General features: G+C 45.0%; 1 protein-coding gene across 1 annotated transcript; it reads left to right on the top strand.

Annotated features, from left to right (window-relative positions):
* The first annotated feature begins 84 nt into the window (after positions 1-84).
* dtx4a (deltex 4, E3 ubiquitin ligase a) lies at positions 85-12775 on the top strand. The gene is given in 10 exon segments (XM_018696493.1): positions 85-432; positions 690-904; positions 2782-3639; positions 3642-3978; positions 9160-9221; positions 9528-9689; positions 9782-9843; positions 10392-10712; positions 10797-10886; positions 10998-12775. Coding segments are annotated over 9 exon segments (2331 nt in total). The 5' UTR covers positions 85-432; positions 690-696; the 3' UTR covers positions 11229-12775.
* Positions 12776-13184: the final 409 nt, after the last annotated feature.

The raw sequence follows: 13184 nt of genomic DNA, 5'->3' as shown, positions 1-13184 counted from the left end.
TGGATCATTACTAAAGAACCCAAACTGTTCTACTTAGCAGTGATTTGACTGGAGACACTGGAGCCGATCTAACCTGGTAAATATCTGCTCTCATGAATCTGATCCTCCCTTATAGACAGCACTGATATTTTCTTTTTTTAATTTTTTTAAAGCAACCTTGCATTGCACGATCAAAGCCAGTCTGTCACAGTAACCTACTTTACGAGTGCCGCACCACCCTGAGCATCCAAGTTGCATTTTCTCCTCTCACCCTAACTTGATTGTGCCGGAGAAAATGATTTCAGTACACGTCACTCATCTGCATAGGGAGTAAAATGCAACCATCCTGCGAAGGGGTTGTTTTTTTTTTTGCGCCCCGAAACGGTCTCTATCGTCGGCGTGCGATAAAAGGACCAGCTAATTGCTGCATATCAGAAACTACAAACATGGAAGGTACGGTTTGCATGTACTGTCATCCCGGAGATACATACATATATATTTATATCCACAGATAGGAGACACATCTGGGTTGCTAACTGTCCAAGATGGATGCAGCGCCGCTGTGCGCAGGGATGCACGGCGGAGCGGCAGCGGGGTATCTTTAAATGCCCGTCACCCCCGCGGTTTCGCTCCACCACCACCACCTCCTCCTCCCCATTTATGCCTCAATATAGTCATTTTAATTTTTGTTATCCCCTCCACCCTTGCAGGAGTAGGATGTTACTAGCGTCCGCCGTAGTGGTATGGGAATGGCTGAACGAGCACGGACGCTGGCGGCCCTACAGCCCGGCTGTCTGTCATCACATCGAGGCAGTCATCCGGAGCGACCCGCGGTGTGGTAGTGTCGTCCTCGGCCAGGTGGACTCTCGCCTCTCGCCCTACATCATCGATTTGCATTCCATGCACCAGTTCCGACAAGACACAGGTGAGGAAGCAGAGAGGGGGAGAGGGGAAGGAGGGGAGGGGGGGAGGCAGAGACACACGGCGGAGGATGTTAACGTTGTAGCCGGGCCCGAGGTGGAGGCCTTTTTTTTATTGCTCATGTGTGTCTACATTATCGTTTATGGGAGTGTTTTGCGGCAAAGTGGCTTCTAAACGCCATTGTTTGTGTTTTAAACTCCCAAATCCAGTCTCCTCTTCTTACAGTGTTCCCAGTGTTATGCAGACATCTTTAAAGGACAGGGATGCAGCAGCTACATCTGTGGTTTTCAAAGTTGTCAGTGGTGAAGTGAGTCATTCAGTGTGTGTGTGTGTGTGTGTGTGTGTGTTTGTGTGTGTGTGTTGGCATGTGACACCCGGGACAGTAGCAGCTGAAGTGTCCAGTCATACCCACAGACACAGCAAACACCTCACTCCTGCGGTTTGATTGCAAACACCATCACCAGCGCTACTGTGCTTGTGGAGGAGAACATGGACACAGGAGGTGATCCATCACAAGCTTCACGTACGGGAGGGAAGCAGGGCAGTGGGAGACAAAGCCGGGAATTGTCAGTTGTCAGACGGCTAACTTTGGCAGACGCCCCAACGTCGTCTTTCTCTCTCTCTCTCGACACCGGCTGACAAAAGCCTTTGTGCGGTTTGTTTTCTGAACCCAGCAGAGGCTGAATTGTGGGAGGCAAGGGAGGGTGCCCCAATCTAAATAGGAGGTGGAGGAGGAGGGGTGGGGTGGGGGTGGGGGGGGGTTCAGGAGTCTGAGGTCACTGACAAAAAGGGGTTGATGGGAACAAATTTTATGAATGAACTCCTTTGTTGTCTTGTTAAACTGTGCCATAGGCTACTGTATGGATGACAGACTGGATCACACTCAGTTTCTCCTGTGAGTTACCGTGTTTTTGCTGTCATCATGGATGGATAACCAAACCTACCTACCCACCTACAGGCCATGAGAGTTAAAGGGGCTATACTGGGCCAGAGCCAGGCTGCTGTTAATACGTGTAGAGCTCAGTTAAAAGACACAAAACAACCACAAAGAGGCGCAAAACAGTCTCAGAGAGAGGCAAAACAACCACAAAGACCATAAAGAGACACAAAACAACTGCAAAGAGATGAAAACTGACCGGAGACACAAAATGGCCATAAAGAGACACAAACTTTCAGTCTTGTGGTCCTATAAAGGACGGGTAGGGTGGGCTTTTACCTGTCTGTGCATATTTTCTCATAATCCATATGGCTATAATTGCTACTGCCAAGAGAGAAGAGGAAAAGTACAGGCTGGACTGTGAAAATAAAAATGTAAAATGCATTTTAGAAAAGCCTTCATTTCTCACTCGAACATCAACTGCACCCATCTTAAAGAAACTTGTGCGCCACTCCCTAAAAAAGACAAGATTTGACGTGGGAAGCTTTTACAGTATGGAGACTCTGTAGAGTTTCTCTGGACACCCTGGGAAAGCAAACACAGCACAGCTTTGGGTCGGATCGAGGCTGCCAGCCAATCAGAGCGCAGAACACCGTGTGCTGTTACCAGGGGCAACCTGTTTGCCCAAATTCTTAGCAAGCAAACACAGACATGTTGAATTTGTTAGGGTTGTAATCTACTTGTCCACAGCAAATAGTAGTCCAGTCACTTACCTCCTCATGCATCTACCCCTCATCACCCCGACATCACAATTACAAGACTTTCAAGAGACTTAGTCAAGAAAGAAAGATGCTCAGTATGTTTCAAACTTTATATTCACAGTTACAGTCTAGGAAATGTCTGTTGATGCGCAGTAAAGAAGCACAGACTCCACATCAGGTTAAAATCTTCATAATGTGCAGGAATGTTTTACTTATGTTGTGACCCTCTGACCCCTGCCTCAGGTACCCTTCGACCGGTACGACGAAGCTTCTACGACCCCACCTCAGCGCCGGGCCAGGGCTGGTTGTGGGAGTGGGAGAACGACGCTGGCAGTTGGACGGCGTACGACACGGAGGTGGGCATCGCCATCCAGGCGGCACGAGATCGTCAGCAGCCCTGGCTGGACCTGGCGCCGCTGGGTTTCTGCTACCTCATTGACTTCGAAAGCATGACCCAAATCAACGGGCAGACGCAGCGCTGCCGTCGCATCCAGCGTCGCTCCGACTTAGCTTACCCGCTGGTGTCGGGCCCCCTGCCTAAGTCCCACCACGCGTGGGGGCCCACATCCATGCCCAGCCACGGAGGACTGCTCGGCGTGGACGTATCGGGAGTGGGCATGGGGATCAGGATGAGCAGCAGTGGGACTGGAAACGGGAGCGCATACCCCAGTGGGGCCCTCCCTGCTTCAGCCATCACCTCTCTGGGACAGCCCTGCGCCTGTCAGCAGTGCATGCTGGTGCTCAGCGTCAAAGCGGGCACCATGTCGACCGCTCACACTCTGGGACGGAGGCCGCCACAGACCAAGCCACCTAGTCCCAAAATCAGCAGTCACCCCGTCCCAGGAGGGTCGTACTCACTAACCCTCCCTCGGCCTCCCACCCTGTCACGATCACTTTCCCCAAACAGGACGTCTATAGTTGGGGCGACAGGTGGCTTCAGTGTAGGTGGCATGGGTGGTGCAGGAGGGGTCGGTATCGTCGGCGGCAGCGGCGTCAACAGTGCCAGCCTCGGCTTCGGAGGGGGCTTCACCCATTCTCTCTCCCTCCTCGGCTCAGCCACTGCCGCCCTCTCCATCTCCTCCACCCGGCCCCCTCCGCCCCCCTCCCGCCTCCCCCGCCGCCTCCCCCACCGCCCTGCACAGTGCCCTCATCCGGCGCCACCTCCCCCCCTCACCCCTCCGCCCCCTCCTCCTCCTCCTCCCTGTCCATCCCCTGCTCCGCCCCTGCAGCGCCCACCCCGGGTCCCCCGCCGCCTCTCATCTCCACGGCCACCTCCACCTGCACGCCCTCGCCCTCAGCCCGCGTCCTGGGCCCTGTGTCTTCGTCCAGCGCCGCCGCCTGTGCGGCCCCTCTGCCGCCCCGGTCCAGCCTGGCGGGGCTGAGCCGGCCCGCGCTGCAGCGGATCGCCATGGCTCAGTCACGAGCCCTTATCGCCTCCGGGTGAGTAGATAACCACAGGAGTCACATGTCAAAATATTCACTTAAAGGTTCTGTCATCAAGGAAACAACAAGAAAACCTCTGAAAACATCCTACAAGGTCAGAATCAGAATTGTTCAGAGCCTCATGTTCTTCAGTTTGACCATGAAGCCATCATCAAGTGCAAACAGCATGAACACAGAGGAATAGTGTTATGTAGATCCATCCATCCATCATCTATACCGCTTATCCTTTAGGGTCAAGGTGCCAATCCCAGCTGAGTGCGAGGCAGGGTACATCCTGGACAGTCTTATGTAAATTCAAAAGAAAAAATATGTTATTTTCCATCAGCTTGTGTGAAACTCATTTGTGACATTTTAACAGCCAAGTGTTGCTCAGATGTTTCCTGTGTTATTCAAATGTTCCCAGTGATCACATCCCGCATCAGTTTACTGTACACAAAACAAAATGAGGCCAGCTCAACAGGACGCGAAAGGAAAAAAAAAAATCGATTTAGACAGGAATTTCTCGTTTGTTTGAAGCCCTCGTTACACAGCGTCTCATTAGCATTCGTGAGCCTTTAATCCTTGTGACAAAGTTCACCGGGCTCGTTCATTTCCATGGGAAAACAATGAAGAGCATTCACGCAGGCTCTCGCAAGTGTTACACACATTCCAGGCATTTGTCATGCAACAGCATAATGACAGATTTACTTTATAAACACACTGACCCTCGCGCACATGTAGTTTATGTATATATGTTGCCAGTACATCAAGGACTTGGGGTCTAGGGATCAGAAAAGCCTGGAAATACTTTGTGGTTATGTGTGTGTAAGCACTTTGGCTGGTAACCGTAGCAACCAGAGTGGACCAGGGGCTTGTTTCACAAAGTAGGTTTATGGTTTATCTGAAGAACTTTGCTGATTAAAACCTCAGCCCTATCAAAGAGGAAACATGGAGTAATGTAAAAAAGACACAGGTTTTAGTTAGGTTTCAGTCAGGAAATCTGAGAGCTGTTCTCATCAGCTGTACTGAAAGAGGTTATTTGCTTTTTTTTTTTTTTTTTTGGTGAATATTTGGTTAAAGCAACATATCAGTAAGAATGAGATTTTCCCAAAACAGGTTTCCATGTTGTTTGAAATATAGTGTCCTCTTCAGTGCTAGTCCTCCTTAAATATCAGCCAAGAGCTTGGCAATAGCTCTTGGAGTTGTATTAGCAGAGGATTAACATTCTAATATTAAAGCCCCCCCATAATGAAAACACCTCTAGTGCTCAGGCCTTGGAGTGAAGTAGGAGGTGTCTAACATCTAGCTGGTAAATTTTGAACTGAAAAAGTTTCTGCGTATTTCCAGTTTAGTAATTTCAGTGACCTAGAAAAAGTAGGTGTTCTTGTTCTGACTTTTTAACAAGGTAATTCAACTTTTCTCTTTTTTAATGGAAAGAAACACATTGAGCACTATTTTTCATTCACACTAGACTATTATTTTACACGTCTTAAAACAGATTTCTGAGGCATTTTTAACAGCTAAAGGCTCTGATCATGTAGATGAACAGTTTACAAGAGTAAACTTAAGAGCTTGAGATGGATTGATGTTTTATACTCTGTGTAATTTTAAACATGAAGACCACTGTGTGACCATCTGGTGTTTAGGTGATAAAGACTAGTTTTGACAGTTGTCAGCATCAGTGAATACGTAGTGCAGGAAGCCACAATGTCCAGGTGCCATAGCCAGAGGGCGCTGGTTAGTAAGACGTTTGTGGTTCAGACAAGACTTCTACAACAGCTGTTTCCTCATTATTTTATCATTACTCTCTGGTGGTGGTGCCTTTTTGTGCGCATGTTACGAATTCTAGCATGTAGATTTCATCATATTCCAATTATAGCCTTTTGTTTTGTGACATTTTTTCCTCATAATCCTTGAGTTTCACTGAGAGATTTTCCTGCGATGCTAACTTGTTTTGCAGTTGCCTCAAATATGAAAATGTCAAAGATAAAAATACAAGAAAAGCAATGTCTCATGCATCCCAGATTTATCAAACAGAGTAACTAAAGAGCAAGTCTGAGTGAATTTGGCTGCTTGCGCTGTGATTAGACATTAAAATTGACAGCATGCTGTGCATCAGTGTCGAAGTGAGCCACCCAACATTGCCCCAGCAGAGCACCCCAACTTCCTGAATCCTCACATTAGCTAAAACAGCCTCCTCAAAACACCAGTTTAGCAGCAGCTAAACCTCAGATTAATAACCAAATACCACAGGATTAATATTCCCGCTCCAGTAATCTCTGTATTTTGTGTCAGGTGAGCTGTGTGTCTGACCCATTCTCTCAGCATATCAGGTGTGAGTATTCCTCTGTCCAGCAGATGGTCGCACCTGCTGCTGTGGTAAAACCCACAACGTCACAGGTGAAGATTCTCTCTGATCCCATCAGCCTGCTCACCTCTCTGCCGCTCGCCCTTCTACTCTCCTTCAGCTTGTTCTTAGTGCGAGCTCCACTTAGTGCTCCTGCTGTCAACATCTTACTGCTCACATGAGCATCAGTGTTCATGTGGTGGAGGAAAAACATCCTGAAGCTGGCGAACCCAGTGTTAGAGTTCTGTCATATACATCCACAGGTACATGTAGGTAAATAAGTCATTTGATTTGAGTTCACATAACATTGGAGTCTCTGCTGCTACTGTACCTTTCACTTTCTGTCTATAATAAATGTGGTTTAAAATATTTCTGGGTCATTATGGTAGAGTCAAAGCAAAAACTAACTCAAAGTCTATTTCTCTGACTGAAAAACCCCTAAAGGCCTCAAAATGCAGCCAATTGCTGTGCTGTCATCAGCTGAATTTAAAGCTGCTATTTAGTTGCTAAATGCTCACTAGTCGCTCACTGAGCACCTCTCCGCTATGAGTAGAAACAATGTTAATGCTAACAAGAATGGTGATAGTGAACAAAGCAAAGTTGCAGGCCAGGAAACCACAGCAATGAGCTGAAGGACATTAAAACATAAGTAATACAGAGAGGAACTGAACTGCAGCTGGATGATAATTTTCTGTGGGTTTGTTTGTGAAGTGATTCCTTTGACTTTACATTCAGTCAGTTAATCCATTGTTAATACAAAAATATTGATAAGTGCAGCTTTAAGGAGATTTATGTGCCTTACTTGGTAAATCTGAGTAAATTAAAGTAACACTTAGGTGAAATTAGCTCTTTCATGTTTCACATTGAAATGTGAAACCATTGTTTTTTAAAACTCATTCATTTATCAGTTAAAATAAGACAAGGTCAACTTTACTGCTCCTATGCTTATAGTTGACAGTCACAGTGCTATTCTGCACTCTGAAAACACAGTTATACTGTATTATGATCATAAGTGTCACTGATAACCAAATAAATGCAAAAAAGGTATCTTCTTTAGCAGTGGTATTGGTGAGTAGTAGTAAAATTTGTTTTTGTTGACAGAGCTTGCCTGCAGTGAAATGGAGCAGATGGTTTCTTAGTGAAGTGTTAAACTCTGAGGGGTCTCCAACGTCACAGATTATCACAGTGATGAGAGCTGCCTTTGGTCCACACACCTGTTGCGGTCCTCTCTCCTCTCGCTGCTGTGGGGTTGATTTCTACGAGTGTGTCACCGCCATAAAACTTTATCACGTGATGGGTTTTTTCTCTCCTTTTTCAAGGGTTTATTTTTTCTTATGAGACTTGATTCGAGGTGTGAGCTTGTATCTACAAAGTGTATGAGAGCTGCCATATGCTGCAGCTTGTATGTCCCCATCATCCAGCGATGCAGATGGAGGCTGCTCTAATGCCACTAGATTAGCCAGGATCAAAGAAACGTGACTAGCTGACACTCCTTTCCTCCTCTTGTTTCCCACCCTTTCTCTGCTTTTCTCTTAATGTCCTTTAATCATTTCATCATTTCACTCACGTGTACCTTCCTGTCACACAAATGTCAATCAGTGTATTCATGCTCAGCTTTGACCCAGTCAGCTGCACAATTTGTGACTTTGTGAATCACGTAAGGCATGAACACAAGAAGCTAACACCACACCTTTGACACTTTGTTGGTAAACAAACCGATATAGTAAGAGAGGACAGTGTAATCAGATTGACCAGTACAGGAACTGGACATTACAGTAACTCTTAACTGTAAAGTTTTCCATGTTACTGTTGCATCATTTATCAAGCTGGTATTAGCAAGACTGAGAAAGCTTATAGTTTTACTTTATATCCTCATTCAGCAGTGTGCACACCCTTAAATCTATAGGCGATGTAGAGTGAATCAAGTCTTAATTATATCAACATATTGTAATCTCTGTGTAGTGCCATTGTGTTAGTATACAGCTGCATGTGCTTGTGTGTGTCAGCCTTATGGCGGCCTGGCAGTGTGACATGGTGACCAACAGGTAATCCCTGCTGTGACGAATCACTGGCCTGCAACCAGAGTTTAGTCAACAGATGGAAACAGGTGGATTAGCGCTATAAAAGAGGAGACAGACCTGACACCAGCACACAAGCAGAGGAGGAGAGAGACAGATACACTGACATACTACTGTTGAACTTAAGGATCGATCAGAGGCAGTGGATATTGTTGTTGGAATACCTTGACTTGAATCTGTGGTCTTTGGTGCTTTCAAGCAGAAGAGATGACTGTTATCAAAACTGGCAGACCGTAAGTACACACCTGTGACTGGACAGTCATACCAGCCATAGTCTTGTGTTCATTACAAACTGTTGATGTGTGTTTCTCCCTGTTGATAAGCAGAGACACATTGTAGCTGTGGTTAAAAATTGTTTGACATTTTATCAGGGCATATGTGTTGTATCTTTGAATTCTATCAGCTTGTGCAGTCAGGTTCCTCCTGGGTTACTGAGAAGTGATGTATTCACATTAATAGCAAAATAGTTAGTTTGTCATGTGCTGTCATCCTAGGCTTAAGCCTCACATAGCAGGAAGTCCTGTCTGATAATTATAGGACAGTATGTCAAGTCATGATAATCAGCGTCTGTTTGTTTCTCCACATGACTTGGCAAAAGCTCCTTAATCCGCTGACGCTGAGTGAACCAGGAGCTAACATATGCTACAACCAGCTGTGTGTAATTCTGTCGTCAGATTCTGACACCTTAAGTCCAGGCTGCTGAGATGATCCGGCCTGTGGCGTGTCTGCTTTTAGTGTGTCATTGATCTGTAAGTTTGTTTTCTTGTGTTTCAGAGTGCCAACAGTTCCAGTGAAGAACCTGAATGGATCCAGCCCTGTGCACCCCGCACTGGCAGGTGAATATACTGCCACAACTAATTTGCCTATTTCATGTAAATCCATTAGAAGTACTTTCTTTAAATTAGGGTCTAAAGTTCAGCTTTTAAGACAGCTTCAGCTTCAGCTTTTTTGTTGGACTTGTATTTTTACTTGACACTGATTTACTGCCCTACAGACAGCGCAGCTAATGACATGTGGCCCCATATTTAACTAGTATTTCAGTAAATCCATCAGCCTTCACACATATGGCTAATTCCTAAGATGAAGACCTCATCATGCAATGAATAAACCCCAAATACCTGCCCTCTTCTGGCTGTACACAGGTATTACAGGCATCCTGATGAGCGCAGCAGGACTTCCTGTCTGCCTGACCCGCCCACCCAAGCTGGTGCTTCATCCTCCACCTGTCAGCAAGAGTGACATCAAGCCCGTGCCCGGTCTGGGTCACTGCTGCCGTAAGACTACCAAGAAACAGGCCCGTAAAGGTGGGTCTGATGATGATAATGATGATGACTGCCTTTGCTTTAAACTGAAGGTGCAGAAACAGATGGTCATACTTTATGTTTTCATGTCATAGGCAAGACCCCTGAGGAGGTGGTGAAGAGGTACCTTCAGAAAGTTCGCAATCCCCCAGAAGAAGTAAGTTCTCCTTATTGGTGATTTTCAGCCACACAGTTCAGCTAAATAAAACATGAATGTTAAAGAGCTCTTGACCATCAACAGCCAAAATACAGACTTGGGCACGGGTTTATTACATTATTTGGGATGTATCTTGTTTAAAGTTGAAAGTAACTTTAACATGTTTAAGAACTTCACCAATAGATCCAAATGTCACTGCAACAACAGAATGCTAACTTTTAAAAAATGTAAAATTATGACAGAAAAGAACAATGTGAAATGTAAGTCTACAGTATATAGCATAGTTGCTTGGTTTTCAGGGAGCTCTCAGCCAGATCTCATGGTCTTCATCAGCAGATGGAGCTGCTCAGTTGTCATGGAGATGGGTTTGTTGTGATCACATGACCTAAGTTTTGAATTTTGGTAAAGTGGTAATGGGTGATTATATATGCGGAGGGGATCAGAACCCTTGACAACTGAGGAAACTCCATTTACAGATGAAACGTTCAGATTTTTGGATTTGCAGCAACAATAAAAACTAAATACTTTGAATTGTCCTTCCACCTCAGGACTGCACCATCTGCATGGAGGCCCTGGCAGGACCATCGGGCTATAAGGGTCCCGGTGTGGGTGGTATTTCCCGGGCCGAGTCGGTGGGCCGCCTGGCGCAGTGTGGTCACCAGTACCACCTCCAATGCCTCGTTGCTATGTACAACAACGGCAACAAGGACGGCAGCCTGCAGTGCCCCACCTGCAAGACTATTTACGGAGTCAAGACCGGCAACCAGCCCCCAGGCAAGATGGAGTACCATGTCATCCCCCACTCGCTCCCTGGCCACCCTGACTGCAAAACCATCCGGATCATTTACAACATCCCTCCTGGCATCCAGGTAAATTGATGCCAAGTGTTTCTGTGATACTTGGTGTTTTGTCTTTGCTTGGATGACGTTACGAACTTTGGTCTCTCTCTGTAGGGCCCAGAGCACCCAAATCCAGGCAAACCCTTCACCGCCCGTGGGTTCCCCAGACACTGCTACCTCCCTGACAGTGAGAAGGGACGCAAGGTAAATAAGAAAACATCTCCTCTTTCTAATTTTGTGAGTAGTTTGAAGATTACATGACTGTATTATGTGATAAAATGACTTACTGTTTTTTTCCTTAATTTCTATGCCCAGGTTCTGAGGCTGCTCTTGGTAGCGTGGGACCGCCGGCTCATTTTCTCAGTGGGCACATCCAGCACCACCGGTGAGTCTGACACGGTCATCTGGAACGAGGTGCACCACAAGACGGAGTTTGGCTCCAACCTGACTGGCCATGGGTACCCCGACCCAGGCCACCTGGACAACGTCCTGGAGGAGCTCAAGGCTCAGGGCATCACCGAGGAGGAGTGTCTACCCAGAGACTGAACAGAGACATTCAAGACACCGAAGACATGAGAAAACCAGGCTGGAGTCTGTAAACAACACAATGCTGGGAAGGGGATCCACAGCTGGACAGGTGTATTATTTTCAAAATCTGACTAAATGAACAGAGAGAGAACTTTTACCACCAGAGATGGAAAACAACTTCAAAAAAACAAAACTCTTCACAGGAACATTACAGAAATCGTTTCAGCAGAATTTGCTGAGATTAAAATTTCTCTTACGACTGCATGAGTCAGTTTTGAAACACAGGAAATCGTTTTCTTTCCTGATGCAGTAACAGTGTCAAGATCGCAGATGTTATTCAGTGAGACATTTGAGACCACTGTGCACATACAAGTCAGTGTTAGATTAAAGAAAAAAAATCCTGTCATTTATACTGTGAGACTTCTTATCAAGAATGTAACTAAGTGAATTTTGCTGAATTGAAGTGTTTACCACTACTACTGCTGCTATGTGGAATTGAATGGAGGTTAAGATGAAGAAAAAAGTGGGGGTCTGTAAGTTTTTTAAAGTGTTAGTCCACAAGCAGAAATAACTTTTCACTGCAGATAAATATTTCAAGTGTATAACTGGATATCTGAGCATGGATATTTGCTGACCTCTAGTGGTACTTTTCCAGAACTACATTCCTTTTTAGGTTTGATTTTTAAATTGTATTGTTGTATATTATGAATACTTGATATATTATATGATATTGTTTCCATTCTATCGTGTTTTTTTATATTTTAATTTTACAGTTTGTTTTATATGCCATGTTTCATCGCATTGTTTTTCGAGTGTGGCGTGACAGACTGAGATGTGGGCTGAAGTTAAGATAAGCTGCTGGTGTACCTGAGTTTGCCTGACACTTGATATGCCATTTACCAGCCCCTTTCTTTAAGAACATCATTTTAGTATTTTGTATTTGATAGGTTCACAAACTGACATTCCTTAATTGTTCTGCCCTCAGAGCATGGGTGCATTTAATAGCTTTCTGTGTCTTCTTGTATCTGCATTAATGTTAAGGACTGATAGAGGAAAAGCTACTATGGATTATTCCGACCCCCCCAGGAGGAGTAAATACCCCAAAAGATAGGATTGAACCTCCCGCCTGAGCTCAGATTTGCACAGAGCTTTCTATTTAGTATCAAAAGGAAATAAACAGCTTGTATCTACTGTATTTTTGTGTAGGACACACACACACACCAGCCTCAAATGCTCTAATCACACTACAAAATGTGGTCATTAGTTGTTTTTGTCATGTTCAGTGTTTGCCATGAGCAGGTGCAAAAGACTATCTCTTGTTGTGGATCCAGCTTTGGCCAAAGTGGTCCAGTCAGTTTGCATTCAGTCCATTGCGGACCGGTTTATTATGAGGTATGTTAGACGAGATGTACAACAGTATGTGTTGACATACTAATGTAGGCCAACATTAAAAGCATTTATACTTTATGATACTTTATGTATGCACTGTACTGTATGTATGTGTTTTATGTGCACAAATTTGCATTAAACGTTTTTCTAAGGTTCAAAGAAGTAACAGAACCGTACTCTGGTTTACTCTTTTATTTAATGTAGCGCTGATAATGTAAAGTTTATTGAAGTCCATAAATGTGCCAGCTTGAAAGTGAGACAAATACAAAACAATGGTAAACCTGAAGACATAGTGTAGCAGTAGTAGAAGTCTAAAACTGAATCCATGATCTGCTAATGTTAGCAAACTATCCATCTAAACTGTGTTCATTTCAGTTAATCAGTTTTAGCTAACATTAGCTGCAATAAGCTACTGGTCATACCAGACCCAGTAAGACTGTGGCAGCAAAACCCCTGAGTTTATTGAATTGACTAAGCTGCATTTGTATGCTTCTGAATTCAGCTTTTCATTTATAAGAGGATGAATGAACTACTCTTGCTTTAAAGAGCATATAACATTATCTGAGTCTGAGCTCTACATCACAT

This window comes from Lates calcarifer, linkage group LG14 (assembly GCF_001640805.2).
Source record: "Lates calcarifer isolate ASB-BC8 linkage group LG14, TLL_Latcal_v3, whole genome shotgun sequence".
Lineage (NCBI taxonomy): Eukaryota > Metazoa > Chordata > Actinopteri > Centropomidae > Lates > Lates calcarifer.
Note: the sequence above shows the minus strand (reverse complement) of the source record. Positions and strands in the feature narration are given on the sequence as shown.